General features: G+C 51.2%; 6 protein-coding genes across 6 annotated transcripts; 3 read left to right on the top strand and 3 right to left on the bottom strand.

Annotated features, from left to right (window-relative positions):
• Positions 1 to 916: 916 nt before the first annotated feature.
• Positions 917 to 2357, top strand: POX_e06460 (uncharacterized protein; the record flags this gene model as incomplete). The annotated part of the gene is made up of 3 exons (XM_050115281.1): positions 917 to 952; positions 1021 to 1449; positions 1521 to 2357. The coding sequence occupies 3 exons, from the start codon at positions 917 to 919 to the stop codon at positions 2355 to 2357; spliced, it is 1302 nt and encodes a 433-aa protein (XP_049967741.1).
• Positions 2358 to 3835: 1478 nt separating this feature from the next.
• Positions 3836 to 5017, top strand: POX_e06461 (uncharacterized protein; the record flags this gene model as incomplete). The annotated part of the gene is made up of 1 exon (XM_050115282.1): positions 3836 to 5017. One exon carries the CDS (start codon positions 3836 to 3838, stop codon positions 5015 to 5017), a length of 1182 nt encoding a protein of 393 aa, XP_049967742.1.
• Positions 5018 to 5581: 564 nt separating this feature from the next.
• POX_e06462 (Pyruvate dehydrogenase E1 component subunit alpha) lies at positions 5582 to 6971 on the bottom strand (the record flags this gene model as incomplete). Its single annotated transcript, XM_050115283.1, has 3 exons — positions 5582 to 6542; positions 6624 to 6757; positions 6852 to 6971. 3 exons carry the CDS (start codon positions 6969 to 6971, stop codon positions 5582 to 5584), a joined length of 1215 nt encoding a protein of 404 aa, XP_049967743.1.
• A 1690-nt stretch (positions 6972 to 8661) lies between these two features.
• POX_e06463 (uncharacterized protein) lies at positions 8662 to 8874 on the bottom strand (the record flags this gene model as incomplete). The annotated part of the gene is made up of 2 exons (XM_050115284.1): positions 8662 to 8708; positions 8739 to 8874. 2 exons carry the CDS (start codon positions 8872 to 8874, stop codon positions 8662 to 8664), a joined length of 183 nt encoding a protein of 60 aa, XP_049967744.1.
• Positions 8875 to 14448: 5574 nt separating this feature from the next.
• Positions 14449 to 14604, bottom strand: POX_e06464 (uncharacterized protein; the record flags this gene model as incomplete). The annotated part of the gene is made up of 1 exon (XM_050115285.1): positions 14449 to 14604. The coding sequence occupies one exon, from the start codon at positions 14602 to 14604 to the stop codon at positions 14449 to 14451; it is 156 nt and encodes a 51-aa protein (XP_049967745.1).
• Positions 14605 to 20824: 6220 nt separating this feature from the next.
• On the top strand, positions 20825 to 24147 carry POX_e06465 (uncharacterized protein; the record flags this gene model as incomplete). Its single annotated transcript, XM_050115286.1, has 3 exons — positions 20825 to 21068; positions 21211 to 21937; positions 22044 to 24147. 3 exons carry the CDS (start codon positions 20825 to 20827, stop codon positions 24145 to 24147), a joined length of 3075 nt encoding a protein of 1024 aa, XP_049967746.1.
• Between the last annotated feature and the right edge of the window lie 30 nt (positions 24148 to 24177).

The raw sequence follows: 24177 nt of genomic DNA on the forward strand, positions 1-24177 counted from the left end.
TCGATTCTAGGAATAAATACCCACGCGCATAATTTGTTTAGAAATTCAGTCACATTTTTTTGTCATCGGTTTGCATCAAAATCTCGTCAATCAAGGCATGTTATTAATTGACATCCATTGTCAACAGGCATGGCGGGAGCAGATATGAGAATACAGAGCGCTAGTCAACGCTCAGGAATCAGTCAGCACTGCTGAGATGAGCAGCAGGAAGATGGTGGTGGGTAGACGACCAGCCTCGAAATGCGGCATTATTCCATCCGCACAGGGTCTTACGAGATGATCATTCTTTCTGAAGTAGACTTCGGACACAGGTAGGGAAACACAAAGGCCACATTTCACTTCATCGGATAGACGGAACATACAGACAAGGTTACAAGTAGCCCGGCATCTTTGTGACGATCGGCTACAAGGGATCACTCTTCTCCAAGACCGGGTCGCTGACCCGGGGCCTGATGAAAAGAAGAAATATCCACGAAGTGGAAGGTGCCAAAGAATACGCCTGTCAGAGACCCGAAGGCCGCTGAACAAACTGTTCCGCCGCGCTGTGCAATGCAGGGACCAATCTGTGGTGGACCGCCTTCATGATCGCGGCCACCCAAACAAGGTAAGTATGAAGAGGAAAAGAAAAGAGGAGGAAGAACGGCCGAGGGAGGGCAGTATTTATACCCTTCTTGGGGACGCTAGCGGTAAGCGAGCGGCAAGGGGTATGATCACGTGTCTAGAGGGAACATCCGGTTACTCAGACGGTCATGTGACTATAAGTGCCTCAGGCAAAAGGATGCTCGATGAGAGGGCCCATCTGGAATGTCACGTGCCGAGCGGAAGTTTTGGGAGGATGAGAATCCCATGATAACTCGGCCCCGGCGACGATCCCGCAAACACAGTGTTTTAACGTCGTGTCCACGGAGTCGTCATCATGAGGAACAGGGCCAGCACTTCATTATCGAAGGGGGTAAGTTCAATGACATCAGCCCCGGCGCCAACAAGCCAGTTTGCTAACTAAATCCGTCTACGCTCTAGAAAATCCGTCAGTCATGGAGCAAATATAACTTGTATAACTTGTCACGATTCCGCAACCCAGCGACGGCGAACCGAACATTCTTTCAGCAAAAATGGTCAGCCAAGGCTGCTGCTCGTGCTTACCACGGTGAGCAAGTTCGCGAGGGTCAATGGAAGCGGATGTTCTCCAAGCGCATTCGCAGTGTTATTCCCATGAACACGGCCGATCTTGCGGCCGACGATGGGTCCAAAGAATCTGCCGGTCGTGGTTCTGGCTTGAGTGAGAGCAGTGGTAGAAGTCGAAGCCGCCCTATTCCCTTCACGCAGATGGCATTCGCCCCCCTGGAGCGCCGGCTGGACGTTGCCATCTTCCGCGCCTTGTTTGCCAGCAGCACGCGGCAAGCTAGACAATTTGTCATTCATGGAGCAGTGACGGTGAATGGACAGAAGGTAAGAGCAAGTTTAAGGAGACGAACAAATTCTGATCGCTCTCAGAAGAGTTGACATTGAATACCGCGCAGATGAGACACCCCAGCTACCTCCTCAACCCCGGTGACCTTTTCCAAGTCGACCCAGATCGCGTGATGTACGCCACCGGCGCCCCAAAGACGGCCTTTGAACGACGTGAAGCCCGTCAGTTGAAGGCGAAGAATGACGAGGCCGAGGGCGAGGCGGAGACCGAGCAAGCCGAAGCTAAGCCAGAGGTCACGGAGAAGGAAAGCGCCAAGGACACTCTCCGGGCGTTGATGTCCCAGGCTAAGACGATCATGTCGACCGACAAGGAGATTCTTCCTGCCAAGCGAAAGCAGGAATTGCGTGGTTTCCAGAAGGCTGTGCGCCGAGTGCTTTCCCGCTCAGACACCAGCACCGTCTTGACAGACAATCTGGAGGCCCAGTTCTCTCAGCTGACTCTCCTGCTCAACGCCAAGCGTGCAGAGAAGAAACCTGCTCAGGAGTCTGGAAAGGAGACGCAAGATAAGAAGACTGCTGCTGCTCCGACGAAATCAGGTGATACCCCTAGCGCGCTCTCTGAGGCCTTCCAGGCTGCTGCTGAGGGTGGCGAGGTCGACACCTCCGAGTTGACGGATGAGGAGTTCGAAATCCTTAGACGCGCACTCACTCAGATGCGTGATAACCCCATTGATCACACTAAGCCTTATGCTACCCCTTGGCGCCCGCGCGACTACATGTCTCCCTTCGCCTTTATCCCGCGCTACCTCGAAGTCAACCAGAACATCTGTGCTGCTGTCTACCTCCGACACCCTGTTGCTCGTCCCGGTTCGGCTGAAGTGCCTACTCCGTTCGGCGAGTCGATCAGCACTCCGGCGTATGGCTGGTACTTGAAGAGGCGGTGGTAAGGGGACCGCATTCAGCGGCGCTTTCCTCTTTTCACATGCTTCGACTGCGTCTATGATTACATATTTTGCACCCTTCTCGCCTCGACTTTCCTACTGGGTTCTTCGGCGATCGCACTATTTCCCTCCCCATCCCTGTCTGCATATATCTTCTGGTATCCTTCGAGGAACCACGTTTACTGGGGACATGTTAACAATGGTGTTGGCACTGATTTTTGTTCTTTTTTCTTGCGACGCCTCTTATAGTTGGGATCTTTCGTGTCCCTGTGTACCACCACACCTAGTCATAACCATGAATTGATCTCTCATACATGAAGAAAAATGTCATCTGCGAATGGCCGTACGTCACTACCGAAAGTACCTCCGCTCTGCATTCATGTTCAGTCTGCCTCCGGTTCCTGGCTTGAACAACTTGGTAGCGCAAGTAGGACTAGGTAGGTCGGCTTCATACTAGCGAGTTTCAATTTAGCGTCCTCTTTTCCGAATGTGGCTATTTGCCTGGACCTAGTTCCAGTCTTATTGTTCCATGGTACAGCCTCGATGGCTAACTTGCACCCTCACTCCAAAATTTCTCCAGAATTGAACACATGGAAGCTTTTCATGCCTGGCATTGAACCACTGATTTTCACTATATTGAGGTTGATTTCAACGACCGGATTCCAGGTCCTTCTCGACTGCGGTAAAACTACTAGCCATTTCAGGCTATCTACAGCAGATAGATAGCCTAGACCAAGACCAGATTCGATCTAGACGATGGCGATATATCGTTTCAGGTAATATGATCTTAGTGCAGCACTCAGATCCGACATGCGTGAGGACTTGGAACTATACAGGAAGGCTACCTGGGCCGATGCTCCCTGTATAGTATGCAATCCGTTCTGATGGACTTCCAAAGTCCTCGCTGCTACCTGGATCTCATCAATCCATGTTTCACCTACTAAAGCCTGGTGCTACCTACGGGTGTCCGCCACATAATTTCATGGCCCGTACCGTCACCCGCAGTCACCTACTCAATGTGTCTTCAGTACATAATGGACAGATGAACAATCTCGGTATACCGGGCAACAATGACCGTTGATTCAGCTGGAGATCTACATTTTTAATGACTGGTCAGAACAATTGAAGCTATCAGTGCTTCTGATTTCAAATCTAGACCATTATCTACCAGCACCAATCTCAGAAGTTGCTGTTTGTCTGCAAAGCAAATCAGTTCATGAAGCTTTCGGTCTGCTTGGTACATCCCCCACCGCCAAAAGGACCTGACCGCCCGGCAGCTCTTCTGCCGATGCCACACCCGACAAGACTAAAGGCGGTGAGGCGCAATAGCTTTCGCTATGAAAGATGGGGAGCGTCAACATCTCCGCTGGACCTTTCTTGCCGCTTCTATGCCAGGGTCAACAGATGTATTTTGAGGTGGCGAAGAGGGTATACTCGAATTTCCATCCACGATACGCAAGACGATCCGGAACACCATCCGGAGTATGAGTCATCTGCAGGACGAGCACGACCCTGATGACGATGGCGAAACACCGCGCAAAGGATGGAAACGACTGACGACTAAAGAAGAGGTGACGCTCTTCGAAATCTGCAACCGCCATGCGAACAGTTTCGGGAGGCGTAGTGACCTTTGCAATTGGTGGAAGACCGTCGCAGCGGAGTTTTCCCACGCCAACGGGCGTCCATACTCATGGCATTCGGTGCGCCGAAAAGTCGAATCATCTACAAAGAGGCGCATTCAATTCCTGAGGGATCAGCAACAGCGTCAGCGCGATCTGTCTGGCGTAAACTCGGTGACCGACGTGATGAATCCGCAGTGGTGTGCCGTCCTAGATGCTTGGATTCCAACATGGCAGAATTGGGAGCAGGCTGAGGTCCGACGGATCGCGAGAAGAGATATGCTGTCTCGGAAACGCTCGCGCAGCAAAATAGAAAAACAATACTGGGCGTCTCAGGTCCAGATGGTCAATGAACCGGAACAATTCGACTTGACCTCACCCACTAGTCCCGGTGATACGGGGGTGGAGGCAAACGACCCGTATGAAGGCCCTATTGTCTTGGTGACGAGGAGTCCTGAACCACCCGCAGCGCCAGTAACGTCGACGTCGACGCAACCTGCGCCGGCCTCTCCAAATGTTGAGACACCCTCGAATACTGGGTCCACCATAGGAGTCAGGTTGCCACCCGGTTTTGATACAATGTTCTCCAACAGCCCCTCTCACTCGCAGCCTCATAACCACTGGCCACCAGTATACCCGACAACTCCTCGACCAGAGCCGGAATCTTCAGTGGATAGACGCATGGTTGGTGCCGTACTCGAAACTCTCGGCAAGTTGAATAGACATCTGGATTCGGTGTCGAGCAATGGTGCATTAGCGGACGCTCGTGCGTCACCGGTGATCTCTGCGCTGGCACAGCCCACCTCTAACTCGGCCGGACAGAACCGGGACACACCAGCCGGACAGCGCCAGTCGCCTTCCAACAACCTTCCCCCGGTAGATTTGGAGCGTATGAAAGAGCAGCTTCGACAGGAGCTGAAAGAAGAGTTTCGCCAGGAGATGCAAGAGCAATTGCGCCGCGATCGTGCCGGCTTAGAATCGAGATTGGACGCCGTGCAGAGAACACAGGAGATGATACTGGAAATGCTTAGACAGGAGCCTGCATGAGGAAGGTTGACTCACCTTGATGTCTTCGAATCTTAAGAGTCAGGACTTGAGGGGCCGGTGACGAATGACGTCGCTCTTCTGTGGTGTTAAGCAATTTTTTTTATATGATACCCCGATTTGTCGCCAATCTTGGCGTTTGTGAAGCAGCATGGTTCAAGTCTGTCATAATAGGTACAGAAATCAAACGTACCGGATGACATTCACATTGTCCTTCTGAATTTGAGAATGAAACCCCGTGAGACTAATGGATCATGTAGGATAGATCAATAGCTGATTATTATCCTATAAAGATAAGTCTACATTGAACCCAGAGCACATATTGGAAGACGGAGGGGGGAAAAAGCACATTATAAAAAAAAAGAAACAAGGAGAAATGGTGGTCATCGGCTAAATTACAGGTAATGGTAGGTGGGAACAGACAGGTGATGCCCTGTTCAGGAATAAAGATACGCCCAGGTGCCCCAAACAACATTGAATAAGCTCTCTTTCAAGCTCCTTTTGAAGATCCTCCCCTCCCGCGGGGTCATATGAAAGAACAAAGTCTCATACAGTCAACATGCACATCTAGTAGTAGAAGGTCTCATCAACGGTACGGCCACGCATCCAGCGGGGCTCAGAACCGCGAACGTAGATGTCCTCGAAGAGAATGCGAGGGTTGGCCTCGGGGACGGCCATCTTCTCAGCCTCGGCAACCTCGGCGTCGACGTAGGCGCGAGCGGCCTTGTCGAGCTCCTTGAGCTCCTCCTCGGAGGTAACACCCCACTCGAGCATCTTCTGCTTGAGACCGGCGATGGGGTCGTTGGTGGAGCGCATGCGCTGGATCTCCTCACGGCTACGGTAGGTGGTACCGGGGTCGGACATGGAGTGACCACCGTAACGGTAGGTGACATACTCGAAGACAAGAGGACCCTTGCCGGAGACGGCGTAGTCCTTACCGTACTGAACGGCGGCCTTGGTGGCGAGAACGTCCATGCCGTTGACCTTCAGACCGGGAATGTACTGACCACGCTTGTAGTACTCGGTGAGAGCGGAGGAGCGGGCGGCAGAGGTACCCATACCGTACTTGTTGTTCTCGCAACCGAACAGGACGGGCAGGTTCCAGAGCTTGGCCATGTTGAAGGCCTCGAAGACCTGACCCTGGTTGGAAGCACCGTCACCGTACAGGACGATAGAGGTGTTGGGCTGCTCGTTGTACTGCTGAGCGAAGGCGAGACCAGCACCGACGGGCACCTGAGCACCGACAATACCGTTGCCACCATAGAAGTTGGGAGCGAACATGTGCATGGAACCACCCTTGCCGTAGGCAATACCCTCACGGCGACCAAGGAGCTCACCAATGATGGACTTGACGGTAGCACCGCGCATCAAAGCGAAGCCGTGGCAACGGTAGGCAGTGATGACCTTGTCGTCGCGGTTGATAGCGTGCTCGATACCGACAGCAACGGCTTCCTGACCGGTAGACAAGTGACAGAAACCACGGATCTTCTTCTCCTTGTACAGGCGGTCGGCGGCCATCTCCATGCGGCTGTGTCATAGAGGCGAGCTGTCAGAATTCCAGGACTGAATGAAGGATCATGAAAGAGTGAGTAATGGAGCCGGCGCATACCGCATAGAGACCATGTCGTGGTACATCTGCTTCAGCTCCTTCTTGGTGGTCTCCAGAGTGTAAGGAGGAGGGTCGAGCTCGTAAGTCTCGAAGCTCTCGTCGGAGAGACGAACAGTGAAGGGCTTGTCATCCTCCTACAGATTGCGCAAGCATTACCGTCAGCATTGGGATTTTCCAAGGCGTCACTGGACGATTTTTCCAGTTTTCCGGACGGAGATCTCAACAAACCTGCGGAATGTTCTCGGCGTGCGACGAGGCGGCATCGGTGGTGACGGAGCGACGGGCCAAAGGAGCGAAGGCCTGGCGACGCAGAGGCGCAGCCTGGCGGGCCGCAACACGGAAGAGCATGGTGTGTGATTTCCTGGGGACACCCAATTGAAGATGGGGAGAAGGTGGTTGGAGATAGCGACACTTTTCCCGTAAGATGTTGGGAACGCAAACTTTCCCGATTACTTAAGCGCTTCCCGTTCGGGGGCCGCCGGTGTGGCTCCTGCAAACAGACCAAACCCACGGAGCTTGCCAGCTGCAAATATTAATTTCCTAGTAGCATTCTTGCTGGTCAGGTTTCTATTTTCTAACAGTATTGCGGAGGCAAAGACAACCCCCAAATTTTACGGCCTTATTTGGTATCATCCACTAGTGCTGGCCCAGGACGGCTGTACGTCGTGCAATTCATTGATCGCCTTGGTCTGCATTCGGCACGCCGCTCCGACTTGTCCGGCAATCCCAACAAGGCTTATCTTGCGGATACAGATAAGACTAGATCGTACAAGGCTAAAAAAAAGTAGCAACTCTCTCCTGCGTAGATATCTCGATTGGTCTCGGGCTTGAAGACCGATTTTTACTTTCTCCCAAAAAAGATTCAATCTCAAAAGAAGCTTCATGGAATTTCAAGTATAACGCTAGGCAAATGATTCTCTTCGCTGTGCATCCTCTCCTAAGTCTAAAATTAATCAACTGCCGCGATAGAGCTGGGCTCTTTTGGTCGGGGAATTAGAACATGGTCCCATGAGCCCGTTTCCGAGACATTCGCAGCCAGTACGGCCAAGGTGTTGATGGTGTATAATCTATGAAAATGCCGAATGGATAAGGTTGCAGGTTCATCGAATCAAGGTGACTGAGCTTGAAACTTTCAGAAAGGTGATTCTTAGTCTCCCACCGGTATATATATCAAATGTTGAGCATGTCTGCTGATAACCGCGGCAGAAATGGCCAGTCTTTGAAATATGTCTTCGCTTTTGCTGGTGAATTCTGATGTACCAGGCGCAAATAAGTGTACATTTGAATGTATAGAGTCCGCCTTACACTCTTGGTCTCTGTATTTGTAAAATTTCAAAGTCAAATGAAATGTTACCCTTAAAATACCGTGGTTCCAGCATCTCTACAGTCTCTTATTCATGACTAAACCGAACAATCAACTAAGATTTCCCTAATTACAAAAATCGTACAGCTAGCAGTGTTAGTTTCCCAATCAATTACATTATTGATGTCTTTCTAGAGCCTGCGCGCGGAGGACGGACTCACATAGAGAGAATCAGACACTTTTATTTGAATAGAATACACGTATTCAAAGCAAGTATCTAGACCTAGCGAAGATGACAACAAGAAGGAAAAGAAAAAAAAAGGTGCCCAATTAGGTAAACCCCCAGTGAGCCCAGGTGTACTTGGCGTGTGGTCGCGGAGGCTATATCAACACTAATCAGAACCTGTAGTCAAGATACTCATGACCCACTGTTGATCACCTTTGTCTGGCCAGGATGAAAAATACAGAGATTGTTCGCAAGAGGGCTGTATCAAAGTCTGCCATAATTCAGGTCCGATTTGCCCGATTCTTTCACCTATAGGGCGCTTTTTGCCATAGTCGAGAAGAGAAACAATGAGGATTTTCCGCGACCTTCCAAAAGTGAAGCCGATTCTCTCCGTGTATATTTCGAGGCGAAAGCGCAGAGTCAGATGAAGGTAGTGAGTCATGAAAGAAGGAACGAGTCTATCAGAGTTTCGAACCGAAGATCATCGGTAAGCGGACACATTGAAGCAACTACACGATGTTGCGTCGACACGCAAACCTTTGAACCAGTAGGACAGCTGGAAAAAGGTTGTTTAGCATTTACTTACTCGTAGCTTGACGTTTCATGTGACAAAGGTGATTTTGAAGTCTTTCAACAAACAGCCAAGCCATGCTAATGAGTCCTCTAGTCACCTGAAACAAGAATGAGATTTCATTGATGGTTGAAGGATCAAATAGCGGCATGCTTGCTCGAGTGTATCCAAGTAGAAGGAAAGTTCGACTTGATCGTTTCGAGAAAGACGTTCTTTTTATGCGACTAACAGCACGGCGTGTATGGTGGTCTTATAAAGAGTTTGGTCTTTGATGAGTAAGAGAGAAAATCATTTCATTCACGCACTTGTATTCAAAGTTGATTAAATGCCCTCCGTCAAATACTTGGTTTGCTCCAGGTTCAGCAGTCATGTGCCCAGAGGCTTTCGTTCCTAGTCGAGAGGCTCTCTTATCCTTTCTCGGAAATAGATCAGATAGAGTCACCAGTACATAGTCCCCAATGCAGAGATTGTTCGATTTTAATGCTGCTTTCTTGCTTGCCGAAACTTGAGGTCTACCGGAAGTCATCATTCTGGCACTACAGCCAGTGTATCAGCAGACTCACCGATTCTAGATCTTAGACTATTGGAAGGGGATTTTTTTTAAGTCCTAAGCAGCGTGCGTATGTTGAAATGGCTTCCAATATTGGAATGAATCTGAAATCACTACATCAAAGATTGAAGCGCAATACAAACCTTACCTAGCCTCTCGTAGTTTAGGTCTTATTAGACTCATCAAAGGTCTCCTGGTGGGGCAGTGAGGAAAGAACAACTGGTACCTACTACCTATAACTGCTGATCTCCGTCAATGGATGATATCAATTGAACTTGCATCTGGCCAAACTCTCTCGTACTAGCGAAAAGACGAAAATCCTACCGGGGGGGGGGGAGTTTGAAAGTAAGAGTTCTTCCACCACAGTAATATTCCAAGTTGAAAAAGAAGCAGACGCTCTTCGGCTCTTCCGCGAGTCAATAGTAGCTGGTATCAAAGAGTTACCGGTAGAGGAAGCTATTTTCGCCGTTCAGCCTTTACTTAGAAAAGCAGCTCGGACACGTCGATAGTATATCGAATTGGGACTCGCCAATGACAGCAGAGTTGATTATGCGCGACAGCTTTCCCACCTGTATAATTCCGGGGCTGTTTAAGGTTCTGAGGTGTTGAAGTAGGTCAATGTAGTAAATAGGATCAGGGAGGATGTGAGACGGTGATATGGCTACTGCTGAAATTGATGGGAAGCGAGTCCCTGCCAGATGTAGTCTATCTACGCTCCATAAATGAGAGCAATGCGGAAAGATCACGATAGTAAACAGATGGGACTTTACTTGCGAAGCTACAACGTCAAAACACCACAATGAATATGCGCTAGATTAAAACGGTAGGCCTTTTTCATAGACCAGTTCGAGCTATATCAGGCACCATCTCGTCCGAGAGATACCGTGGGCGGATGGCTTTGTAAGGCTACTAAGATCCTGAGATCTCAAGAAGGTCTCCAATATTGGTTCCGAACAATGAGGATCAAGCTTTGGCTTATCTGGTATAAATGGAGCACAAGTTCCGTGGCTGAACACTCAGAGCCGTGCTCATGGTCCGGCCAGAGGACATCCCTTGGTACGGAAAGTTTCGTGGGATTGACACGAATTGTTTTAATAACATGCGAATCCTTGGGGCTAAAAGCTGATAGCACAAATACATGTGAGCACTACAGCTCCCTCAGATTGCCGATATGCATCGAGTAAACTTACGGCTTCAACCCGGAGACGAAACAAGCCTCAAGGGTTAGAGGTCCCCCAAGCCCAGGTACACAGAAAAGCAATGTCCATCAACTGGCCTCTCCACGAACCGCAGTTCCATCAGGATGCGCTATTGAAGCATGAGTCTCTCACTGTGAAACCCGGTGCTCAATAGATCTGAGACATTGGGCTTGAATAGTCGTAGCTCCCGGATAAGCCGGCCGTCTAGCAACATTTAATCTCTGGACTTGAGCGCTTGACCGACGGGATTATCGACGATTGATTGCTGTGGTGGACAACAAGAGAAGCGTATAGATCAAACCCGCTCATCGCCACGTGCTTACTCTTGAATGGGCTGGTCTCAATTAATTTCAAAGGGTGGTCGGTGGTAACCAAAGGGGATCCGGAGCTGTTCCCAGTTCAGTCAGGATTTGCTCGCATCCACAAATGTGTCACGGCTAGCGGATGGATCCCCCCCCTGAACTAGTGTCGTCCAGCTTCCGTATCAGGAAGTTAGAATTGACTGAGAGGATGGCAGTATCGGTGATCATCCATGTACTGCACAGGCGTAGAGATGACAGATCTCGAATGTTGTTGCAATGAAATACACCCACTCAGAAAACCATGGGGAAAAAAAGGGGAAAAAAAAGAGACTCGTGGGCTCGATTCTGAAAAGAAGAGCAAACGCGACTCCCGTTAACGCGGACATTTAATAACTCTAACTCCGGGACGTGCAACATTTGGACCCGCTTTCTCCCAAAGCCATTACATCGATGGGCTTTTGCACACTTGTGAGCTTCTTCAAATATCCCCTGTAGTCTCGATCACGCAATTTTCTGGTTCGCCAACCTACAGTAGAACCCGGACAGACCAATAGGGCCAGGCTTGCTTTCCAGGGGCCGATGGATGACGGATGACCACCCACACCGTTTCATATATTCTCCTTCCCATTAGGGGGTCAATCCCAAGTCGCCATCGATATGATACGCAGGGTGAGCACCTATCAGATTCAAAAACGCATCGAGATGGATGAGAAAAGTCTCATAGTCCGACGAGACCAGGCCAGCGAAAAACTCTCAAGACTTTGACCCCCAGGTCAATCCCACTGCGTCGCTTGAGTCGAAAAATGAGACGTCGAAAGAATAACCTGACTCGCCATCGGATCTTGAGCCTCTAGCCTTCGATCCAATCGTGAGCAGATTGTGGACGTCTTCGTGCAGTAAAAGCGTGATTCTGTTACGAGCCAAGTGACTAGTTACCTCCCGGTTTTCTACTGACCATTGGAGCGGATCGTTTTTTAGCGGCGTTCCGATCGAATGCATTAGAGCATGGACGGGGGGAAGACAGCGCTGGTGACTCGTCGTCTGTCGGCCGGTAGATATCATTCGGAATGGATATTCCGGGGAATCAAATTGCTGGCAGAGCCAGGACTTTTTGGAAACATTAGTCAAATGGATGATGCGTCTCCTCATCTTGTAACGACTGCCGGGGCAGCTCGTGTACTCACACCTCAGCATCGCATTGTAGGGGTGCGTGAAGACACTAGATTACAATGCCAAGTACTGAATCACACTCACTACATTAGTACATGGCTATACATACATGCCACTTGCATTCAAGTACCGGTAGCGCGTTGAAACTACGGTATTGTCCTATTTACAACCATTTTAACAATAGAAGTACGGCTAGAAGATTGGACCCATGACCAATCACACAACAAAGTCAATGCTGGATGAAAAAACAGAGAAACAAAACCAAACCTCTTTGACAGGCGGTCATGGTGCTCCTCAGGGCGCTATAACTATAGTCGTCTAATTCACAGGTGTCCATCCCGTCCTTTATCACCTTTCTTAACCCTATCTGGCGTATTGCGATTTGGAGCTTTTGTCCACAAAAGTACAGACAGACTTGACTCGGCCACTGTGCGAGGTGGACACGGAACGCTTCCTTTTCCATATGCATAAAGCAGGTATTTCGAGGATTACAACCCCTTCCTCTCTTTAAAGACACGAAGAAAAAAAGAGAAAAAAAAAAGAAAATGAACTATAATATTCTGTCGAGCTAGAAACCCGAGCTAACCTCGCGATCAAAGCGCTTCATGAGTTTTTTGTTCACCCCGGCAAAAATGCATCACGTAAGATCCATTGTTGCGCAGAGAGTCGGTCACGGAGAGCCCCCTTCTACTGAGACTGTTTGACATCAATTTCACCTTGCAGAACTTCCACACTGCTGATCATTATGCTGGAGGATTTGAGGTGCGGGCAAAGGAAGAAGGAGGGGGGGGGAGGACGGGATGGAGCGCAATTTTGGGGCTCCAAAGTTGGAGATGATGGGTATTGGCAAGCCTAAGCCGTTACTAGCTAAGCCACTATTCAATGCAGTGCCGGCCTGGGGTTGGTGTGTCAAGAACCTGATTGAGTAGTCGAGGATGTGCTAATGTGAGGAGATGGCATGTAAGATGTACTTTGGTGACTAGTCGCAAGCTGTTAGGCAAAACAGAGGTCTGGATTGTGGATTCCACGCTATGGGTGCCATCTGGGAGAATGAGTGGCCGTGACCTCGGGAGAGGTAACAAGTAGGTAGTGAGTTTCCTTGTTGAGATGCCAACATGATGATCGGATTCAGGTTAGAGTCTTTGGTGAGGGGGTCCTAACGGGCTGACTGCCGTAGTCTTGGATGCCCAGGGGGAGTGATGCATTGGATAATCCACTTGGACCTGCTGGCCCCGAATACCGAATTTCAAGCATCTGAGTGCAGTCATGCCGGATGTGGACAAACGTTGGCGCATGAAGGCGCATGCTCTTCATACTGTACTACCATAATTGTTTGGGTTGAATTTTACGTGTCATATATGCACCTCAGACATGCAAGACGGTTTTACATTGTCCACTCTGCACGTGCGATCAAATTCTCCGACCTCATCTCTTCCTTCGGACAACGCCGTGGATAGATCAATTCTGCCAAATCCAGCTAAGCAAGAGATTGGTCGGGGGCTTCCGGTAGCGCAATCCATCCTGCGCTGCATCTGAGATACGTCACGGGGGGCTAAGCTGGAAGGGAAAGACACGACGGATTTGTACGTTGTTTGCCCCCAGTTAGCTTCTCTCGGGCTAGACTAGATCGTCTATCCACAAATTCAAAAATCCCGAGTGGGAAAAAAAGAAGCCACTTTTGTCGATCCTTGATATCTGTTCACCGTGCAGCTCCACTGTTCTCTGGGGGCGGGAGCAGTTAGGTTGGAATTCTTGACTTTGACTGACTTTGGTATCTTCCGTGTGCAAGATCCGATTTGTGGCAGACACAAAATTGACAGCTCGACTTTTATTTTTCTTTCAACGGTACGGAGTGGCCTCCATTCCTTTTCTTCGTTCACCTGGCATCGAACAAGGCAGGTGTCGACTTAGAGGGGGCATGACCCTGCATGAGCGCACCACGCAACACACTTGGAGAAATGCAAGTCCCAAGTCTCCACAATTCGGACGGCATGGCATCCATATGCACGGCCGTTGCTTCGCATCGTGATCAATTCGTACAACAAAGCAAACAATCCATTTTGGCAAAGTGACCCCTCCTGAGCTCGATCCAACCACGATGAATGATAAACATTCACACTGAAGACACGCCAACGCGTCAAGCTGGCCTAGTGATCTGCAAAACCCAAGCAAAAAGACTAGAAGGGACAAGAGAGCAATCTCTTCTAGCGCGACGGACGGTTCTCAATGTGCCCTTGCGGTAGTCAAAAGCGGGCAGTATACTGGCACTATTACCTCAATCGGTGGGACGAGCACCCGAATGTGGGGAGGGATTGACATGAAATAGCGCCCGAGGACGAAGGGGGCGCGCGGCAGACCCTACCTGGGCGCCATTAGAAAATGGAAAAAAAAAAGAAATTCGACGGTGATTCATGGTGCACGACCACGAGGTGTACCAACGCTCGGCACAGGGTAAAGTGAAAAACTAGAAATTGAATGATGATCGTCCAGTCCCGACAGCCTGGTCAATCATCGTGGACGATCGTTATGGATGCTCGTCGTGCGTTGGTACACACCATATGCCCGTGTGGAGTCAATGTGTAGATCTCGACAGTAGGAGGGGGCTCCTCTTTCCTCGCAATGCCTTCGATGTCTCGGTCCTTGGCCGCAATGATCTTCATCGTGACACAAAGCCATTGAAGATCCCGCGACCAATTTGACCGACCTTGGCGGGTGCGCGTGCGAGAGATTTTGTATTGTGATGTTCATGCGCTAGCTACATTGATTATAGGGAGGGGAATGCGCTCTTTGGCGCTGAACAGATGTAGCAAATTTGAGACTTGGGATCATTTCTGCGGTTGCTCTGCCTGTTCCGGTGTCGATGAGCGCGCTTGAATCACTCTACTCTACTCATTGCAAATTTGGAAATGATAGAGGAACGTTGCTCATCAGAAATCGGTTAGGAAATAAATTTGGACGAATGAACCCTTGTACACCATTGGCCTATAATGTATACCGTTTGGTCATTTTGATGGGTCACTGGTCGTATCAGGCTTGGACGTGGAAGCAGAGGGACTCGAAATTGAGACCTCCCACATGCAGCCCAGCCCCAGCCTGGTCACGACGGACAGAAACCGTTGGATTCACGGGAGTTGGATGGATGCAAGGGATCGCCCTCGACCAACGAGACCCAATGGATCTCGGCACTAATCCCAACATAGAAACAAGTCCGGCCGTCGCTGGCCAATTCAAGGTCATGTGACTGCAAAGGATGGAGCACCAGAGATTTAGAGCCTGCGGGAGCATTTTCACGGGTCGCATGGTGAGCCGGCAGTGAAGAAGACAAGGCGTGTTCAATAGCTACCGGACCCTACAATCGATGCAAAGGGCCCAAGGATCCATGAGTCCTGACCGGGAGAGCTGTGGCGATGTGTTGATGGCCACATATCCATTGAAGCATCCAAGAAGAGCATCCTCAGATCAGTCCGGCCAGATCCAGATCTCTATGACTGGGTAGTTCGTATGTCTGGTCCGAACGGCTAGATGAGTAAACCACCAGGCCCGATCTCCTATGTAGCCACAATTCTCGAAAAGTCCCGACTAAAGTGCTCATTTTTCCATGACTCTCTCACCGAGTATCACATAGTACAAGACGCACATGATTTCGTCCTAGTCGTGTTTAACCCTGGAGGCAGACGGTGCTGTCTAATATCGTCCGCCCGATTGCCGTCACTTACCTCGAGTCTGGCACTGCATAGCAGCACTCTCTAGTCTAAACACGCTAGTAACTCTTACAAAATACTACTATTAGTTGCCTGCATACTTAGTTGCAACTTTCATTCTGTCAGCCACCCTGATCCACTCGGGTCTCGTCTTTATCATACGTCACGAATATCACACGCTTGAAGATGGACCCGAGAAAGAGGAATTCCAAACAACCGTAACATCGGTAGATTGAAGATCCAAAATGCCATTTTCCACACACACACACATGGTGGAAATGCGGTATCTGTAAATGATTTACTCCGCCGGAAGTCCACTCTTGAAATTCGCCGAGCCAAGGCTTGCTTGCTCGCCTTCCCAGCTCAGAGTTCAATATCCCCTCCCCTTCCCGCCAAAAAAAAGAGAAAAAAAAAATAAGGACTGAAGGATTAGCACACCAGCTTCAAATGAAGTTGAAAAAAAAGTAGATCGTGATAGCGTTCGACCGCACAATCACGCACTGGCCGACCTCGAGTTGCTTGACTGGAAACCGGAGCTGGAGCTGGAGCTGGAGCTGATGAGAAAATCTGAAAGTCTGGGCCCCACGTTCTCCGTTTCAGGGCGTTGGTCCCTCTCCGTCGGTGCCCGACAGCGTGTGCTGATTGCTCAGAGTTGCGGCGTGTCGGGTTCTCGTTGTTCAGTCAGCCATTCTTGCTTTTTGAGTTTGGTCACATTATGTGTTTTGCTTGATTTGGCTTTCTTTTTTTCGGCTCCAATGCAAAGAGAAAATTTCTAGAACTTCTCTGCATCAGACCCGGCGTCCATTGAAATTGGAGTTTGGAATGGGGGGGGGGGGGGGACACAAATTTAATTCCCGTGTATTCACCTATTTCCAAATTCCGACACAAGCCTACATCTTTGTTCTTTATTTTTTTTTGATTACTACTTCTTCTGCGGCCATAGAGGCTAGGGTGTAGATGAACCATTCTGTCATCTCGCCATGTTTTTCAGACTTGTGGTTTTGATGGTCTGCGATGGAGCATTCTCTGGGATTTCTACCGACCCAAAGCGGGAGTTTCCCCGACTGGTGGCTAGGACAGACTCACAGACTCATGCAGAGCACATGGACCAATCAGCACAGACTCTTCTCTCAAGAACTCTTCAGGCCTGGAAATTGGTCGGTGTTTGTGCTTGACGAAGAGACGCAGGGTTATGATTAGAGTTTCCAAAGACACTCGCGTGGCTTTGGTCTCAAGGACCGCGGTCGTTTTCTACACATCATTCCAGTAGAGCATGAATATAGCTCCAAAAATAATATATCATTGTAGTCATCTCTTAAATACACGGGGTCGGGATGCCGTCATTCCATGAATGGCTTAATTTCATTCACTTGCTGACGGGAGGTCGAATACACTTTCGCTTGAGGTGAACTCATTTGAGCCACCGAGTCGACTCAATCTGTCAGAGTCTTGACTGACAAATGAATGACATGCTGATCTTTGAGTGTCTCCACACCAGCCTTTTCTCACTCCCACGCCTTAAAAGAATGTTGGTCGCATTGAAGGACCCTTACGATCGATTGTCGATATCCTCTAGCGAGGACCTGTGATGCGATTGCAAAGCTTCCGAGGGATCACCCCTGATGTTGAGATCCTCTCTTTGAGAAGGAAACCGTAGAATTGCCCGGCGTCAAAATGTAAACAATGCAGCCCTTTAACCGCCTCAAAGCGCAACAGACTTTCGCTTGCTTGACTGGCGTCCAGACTTCGAACCTAACTTGGAAATTAACAAAGCCCAACCAGGGAAACGGACAGCAGGGTTTGGCGCTCCTTTGACGGGAATTGTTTCGTTTCCAGAAGCGATGGCTTTGAATCGACAAGCCGTCGTCTCGTCTCGTAGAGTGTACGAACACTACAGTCTGTCTGATCGGGGCCTTCTACGTGATGCTCTTTCAGATTCGCCCTTTCACCTCACCTTTCATGCTGAAACAATCCAGTGCTATGAATATCTCACTTTGCACTCGCGGGGGCCTCGGAGAGGTCCCTGCATGGCAATTTAGGAGGAGTTCATCCACTGTTCAGGGGGGGGGAGCGAGTTCCGACGGTCGCGTTCAACTTCAGGCGCGTGCATCCTCCCGTCCAGTGCGTCCAGTGTCTAGCGAGTCCAGTTCGTGTACAAAGTCCACTTCTACTTTAGATTCTCCACCGTGTTGGTGTACTGCGTCCGGGACTCCACCGGCCATCGGGTCCGTCACTCATCTATTTCCGAATCCATGGCTCACCCGCTCACTAGCGAAACGAGCTCGGCACGATGGGTGGAGTCCCCCGATCGCCTCTCCAGACGAGGAGAAGCGGACAGGACAGTTGTAAAGAGAAGCGACTCTGCAAGTGGTGCGCCGCGAGGCTAAGAAAAACACCACACGATCCCCTGTCTTACCTTTCCCGTCAATGCTTGAAAGGGCCGTGAGATCAAGCATGGAACCATCCAGCCTCATCCTCTCCTCGGACAATCGACTCAACTACTGGTCATTGGTTTGGTTGAAAGTCATCTCACCCAGACCCTACCACGAGTATCTCCTTGGTTTGTTCTTGATGGTCTTCCCTCCCTAATCTTGGTGTGATTCTCCTTGGCATCGTAGGTTTCTTTTGCTCCCGTTCTCTTCTTCCTACGCCTTCTGATCAGTTATCCATTTTCTTTCTCATCCGCAAAGTCAACTTCCTCTGTTTCGGCTTTCTATCATTGACACAGAGAAAAGCCGTTGACTGTAGACTCGTGCCAGTAGAATTCGGTGGATCCCCTGCCTTAAGCCAATCATGACAGTCTAATTCCAAGGGTCCTTGTCATCCCTCGTGACTTTGACTCTGGAGAGGTGCAGTAGCCATGTTCGATGGAGTCTGCATTGACACGCGCACTTCAGTTTATCCTCCTGGCATGGCGTCGAGCATTGGAGTGCATCGCCCGCGAACTTATCACACAACTGGCCACCCGTCCGTCGGTTTATGGACTGGTGGTTGTGCTTTTTGACAGTAGCAATCGGTCATTTGCTCCGGAGAGCGCTTGCTGCGCGTAGCAAGCGCTCTCCTCGCCTTCTCCAATGTTCCAACAAGTGGATGTCTGCCACGTTGCTTCCACGGTCTCTTTCTGATGAATAGGGTGCAGGGAGCATTGGTTTTTTTTTTTTTATCCTCTTGCATCATTGTTCGGACTCTTGCCGGCACTGGACCTGCAGACTAACTGATGTAGTCTGGAGGTCACAGTGTCTGTGTGTGTGCTGCGTGACATGGGTGGTTCTTTGGTCTCGGCATTTGGAACGATGCCACCGAAGAATCTCGCGAGCATGATCGATTCCGGGGCTTCGAGAAGCACTCGGTTTGTTGTCCAACATTGGACGCCTTGTCGCCTGACTGGATCATCCTCCCAGGTTCTCTCTCTTATTGCTTTCCTGCCTGCTTCTAGAGTCTCGGATTTAATCGACTGAACTCCTCCAGAATCTCGTAGTCAGCCGGTCCTTTCTTTCTCTCGACTGTAGTTCCTGATGCAGTGCCCTTCTCTGCGTCCGGGCAGATTGGAGTCTTCGTCCACCGTTGACGGTACTTCCGCGTCCGATCATCCGTTCGCCTGCCCTGGAAATCCAAGAATCAGATTACCCACCATTCAAATCATTCTGCATCAGAATCATCAGGTGGAGGACCACCCACGCGCTAGTTGGGATCTGGCCGGCTCTGATTCCTGGATTCCGCCATGAATTCACCATTGAAACATTGAATTACTGTATGGATATTATTTTTTTCAATTTTGATTTGGATTGGATTTGGGATTTATCCCATTTTGTTTTATTTTTCCCCATCTCGATTTTCTTCCCCCCCCCTAATCTTTTTCGATTCCGTTAGACTTTGGGGCGTTGAGTCTCAATTTTTTTCTGCTCCAAGCTCGTCTCGTTCTTCGGGCCTCGTTCTCATCCGGTCCTTTCTCTCCTCCCCCCCTCCAACCCCACCTGCAGTGATCTGACCATCCCATCGTCCCTTGTCGTGGGTGTTTGGGAGAAACAACTCCCCCCCCCCCTCTTTCCCATGTGGAAACCTCGACTATCGCCCAGATCGGAGACTAAGACTGGGAGTGATCCATCCTCCCCTCAACCCTCTGAACTTGGTCTCCTCGGACGACCCAAAAAGAAGCAATTCGGGCCATCGCTGTCGTCGGGTATGTCCAATGTCTAGTTCCACCTCACACCAGTATCTTCTATTTTCCGGATGCACTCTCTTCCTGCTCCTCCTTTTCCCTCCAATCTGAGCCATTCATTCTTGCTGTACGTCCTGCCGGGGCCATTCCTTCTTCCTCATTTCGCCAGGTCTCGTCGCACGAGAGTCGCCTGTGGAAAAGCCTGAGACCTTCAAGCGCCGGGTTCTAGACGTGCGCTGTCGGAGCCTCGTACTAGGCCTTGTCATTGTCTCTCGCCCTCTCTCTCTTCCCCTTCCTCTTCCTCTCTCTCGCACACACGTACACATCCTTACGCACTCTTTCCCTCTACCTCTTTTTTTTTGCCGTGAGCCAATCCCTCTTTTCTATCTCTCGTGCCTAGTCTCTGCCCCCATCCCCGGGCGCTTCCTCCTCCTGCACCCATCACTTGTGCACTCATCTATAGGCCGCTCGCCTCGCTATTCCTGGCAATTGCCTTCCTGCCACTCGGCGCATAGAGCTGCCCAGTGCTCAAACCCGAGACAAAGACACAGATGAAGAATTGATCTTTCCTGTGCTCTCGTCTCTGCATTGCACTTCCTCCCCTTTCCCGCCTCTTCCCCCACGGGCAATAGCTCAAAAGAAAAGACCTTGATCGCTTCCACCAGCGCGTTGCATGATTACACCCAGACGTCCATTCAGGAGCCTGGATTTTCGGCCCGTCCGCGCGCACTGCTGACGGCCCCCTCCCTTCGATGACGTGCAGAATTCCAATCGCGACCAGATACATCGTCTCGCTCTACGTTTCGTTCTTTGCGCTCCTTTCGCTCCAAATCAGATCGTCCTGGGAGCAGTGCATCTAGTCATACCGACGCTTCCCGTCCCTCTTCGCGCTTACGAGGTCCCTCTGCCCTAGCCGGGCCAGCGTACACGCCTCCATCCGATTCCACCGGACAGTTGGCTCATTCTAATCGCGCTCGTCTCTCCTTCAACTCTCGATCGGGAAACTCGACAGCCGGGGTGATGGAGGTTGATCGCAGGCAGACTCGGAGGGAGCGAACTTTTGTGGGCAGTGAATGTGCCGTCTGTGAGGAGCCGCTCGAGCACACATTGCGGGGAGAGCGAGTCCTGCAATTCTCCTGCAGTCATGTCTCCCACGAGGCATGTTTTTACGAGTTTATCAGGGAATATGAGTCGCAATACTGCCCAACATGCAATGCGCCACTTGGCCTGGATACGAGTCGCGGTGGGAATGTCTTGGATATCGGTTCGTACAGCCCTTTGCGCCTGGCTCACCCCCCCGCATTCTTGATGTGAGATCAGTGCTGCTCGCATGAGTTCAAAGCCACAGATTGTTCACTCGGAGTAAGAATCCACTCAGCTGACCGGGAACCTTCTTTGCCGCATAGAAAAAATCAGCAACATTGTGCGCTCGGTGACCATGAGCGACACCGCAACCCTGCGGAGTGGTCTCGAAACCCCTACACCATGGGAACAGTCGTCCGGTCGACGCGCCCCAAGTGACGGCGCCAGCCGTATCACCAACGCACAGTCCGCGCCCTCGGTCCCTTCCACCTATGTTCGACGCGACAGCCGCGATGCGGCCATGCAACGAGAGCGGGTTGAGCGCCTCACTACAGGCGCATCGACCTCCATTGCCGAGTCACGGCAACGACAGCATTCTCGAAACGGAAGCGCAGCCGGCTCGTCTGGCGACTACCACGAAGGCCAACACCCGAGCAGCGGACGACGCCACGACTACGACGTGCAGGCCATGGAATCCGAAGTGAGCGCTCGTCCAAGCGCGGCCAAAAACCCCATTCCCGCGCCCATCGTCACGGTCCGCAGCGAGTTCCCCACAATGAATCGGTCGCGCCAACAGCAGACCTTGACCTGTCTCATCACCGTCGAAGTGCCGGAAGGGAATTGGCGCCCAGCCGTGGACGACTTGAGAGTGCCGCCTACTGCAGATCCTTCGCTGGTGGAGGAGCCCCAGTCGGCGCGGCTTGGCGGCTTTCACCAGGACGCTCGGTTCGACACCCGGTCGATTCAGTATGAGCCTACTGAGAATCTCGATGAAGTGGCGGAGAATCTGAGGAAACGAGTGGACAACTGGCACGGTCTCGAATTTTCAAGGTTGGTTTCCCCTCCCCGTGGGCAATTCCAAAGTCCAAGTTTCCATCGGGAAGCGGACAAGAGAATTGTGCCGTAGGATCGACGCAAGTGCTAACGCAGTCTCTAGATTCGGTAAACTCCGACTCCACGGGCAGATGCGCGTGGGCAAGGACCGCGAGTCATGGCAAGAGCTAGAGTGTTACCTGTTTGCGGAGATGCTCATCTGTGTGAAAGAGAAGAAGACCCCCGAATCGCAACAGTACGAGGATAAACGCAAACCCACGCGCTGTACGCTGAAGGGTTCGATTTTGATCAAGAAGCACCTGAAATCGATCGATGCAGGGACTGAAGAGCCGATTCTCTCCCTCAACCTCTCCGTCAGCGAACTCCCATGCTTTTACCTGCGCTTCCCCAACCGTCCTCAACTGGAAATCTGGCATCGGGCATTGACTGGCGTGCATCCCGGGGAGATTTCGCCCCGCTCACAACACGACTACGACTACGATCATTTGGGAGCCGAGGAGGACGACTACAGGGGTGGGCGGATTCAGCGACAAGGGTCGCTTACCTCGTCCTGTGGTGCAGGCAAGTCTAACAACACGACTCTGACCGACTACACCACCCCCGACGCCGAACGGCTGCCTCTCGATTCCATCCACATCCCTATTGATATCGTCGTAGTCATTCCCGTTTCATCCTCTATGCAGGGCTTGAAAATTACCCTTTTGCGCGATGCCCTTCGATTTTTGGTGCAAAGTCTCGGCGCCCGAGATCGCATGGGCTTGGTGACATTTGGATCCAGTGGCGGCGGTGTGCCTCTGGTGGGTATGACCACGAAGTTCTGGAATGGTTGGGGCAAGGTTCTCGAGTCGATCCGTCCTGTCGGTCAGAAGAGTCTGCGCGCCGATGTTGTCGAAGGTGCCAACGTGGCCATGGATTTGCTCATGCAACGCAAGTTCAACAACCCAGTCTCGACTATCATGTTGATCAGCGACTCATCCACCTCTGATCCCGAGAGTGTCGACTTCGTCGTCTCCCGCGCCGAAGCTGCCAAGGTCGGCATCCACTCCTTCGGTCTCGGACTCACCCACAAGCCAGACACCATGATCGAGCTGTCCACCCGCACCAAAGGCTCATACCTGTACGTCAAGGACTGGATGATGCTTCGGGAATGTATGGCTGGCTGTCTCGGTGCCATGCAGTCGACCTCGCACCAGAACGTCAAGCTGAAACTTCGGTTACCCGAGGGGTCCCCGGCCAAATTTGTCAAAATCAGCGGTGCTCTCCATACGACCAAGCGGGCTACCGGGCGAGATGCAGAGGCCGCGTTGGGAGATCTTCGATTTGGGGACAAGCGTGATGTCTTGGTGCAACTTGTCATTCAACCGGACAATGCTACGCAAGAAACCATGCCACAGGATCCCTGGGAGAGCTTGGTTTCAGGGTTAGAGGCCCTCGGTGGGGGCATGGATGGCGATGAGCAGCGCGTCATGAGCGTCGAAGAGGTTCCATTGATTCAGGCGGATCTGACCTATGGCGACCTCCTTCGTGATGGTCATCTCACCCACTCGCCCCGTCCCTCGCTTTTGGCCATCACCATGCTTCCACCCAACCCACGGGCTCGAAACCAGAGGTCATCCACACCTCCCATCCCTCCCCACCCTTCAATCGTTCAGCGCCGCATGGAGCTGTTGACGTCCGACATGTTGACCAGAGCCTTGACCCTGGTCTCGCGTGGCCAGCAGGACCGTGGTCAGCATCTGCTGAACGAGACCCGCAGTATTCTCAAGGGACTTGGTAAGGGTGGACTCCCTCCACTTCCCCCCGCCGCCGCCTCCAGGCAGGGAGGCACCAGCGACGCAGGCAGTATTCGGGTTGAGACGCCTACGTCAAGCTCTCCGAAATCCTCTTCTTTTGTGGAGAGCCATGCCTCATCCGCGTCAGAAACTGCCACCATCACTGCGTCGCCAGCCGTTGACGGAAATACTATGAGCGCATTAAACGCCGACCTTGACGCAGCTCTTGAATGGATCAACCATCCAGCCGTTTTCAGCCGTGACTCCCGTAAGGCGGTCTTGCAAAGTATCGGGGTGATCTCCTCTCAGCGTGCCTTCACTTTCCGCACGCCGTCGGAAGCACACTGGGCTCAGCGCATCCCTGGTATTCGTCGTCTGACAGACAAGTCGAGAGACTGGCGTGAGATGGGTGACGATGCCCTGACTGAAGAATAGTGGGGGGCTGCCATGAACACTTTCCCGAAT

Source organism: Penicillium oxalicum, chromosome V, assembly GCF_001723175.1.
Source record: "Penicillium oxalicum strain HP7-1 chromosome V, whole genome shotgun sequence".
Lineage (NCBI taxonomy): Eukaryota > Fungi > Ascomycota > Eurotiomycetes > Eurotiales > Aspergillaceae > Penicillium > Penicillium oxalicum.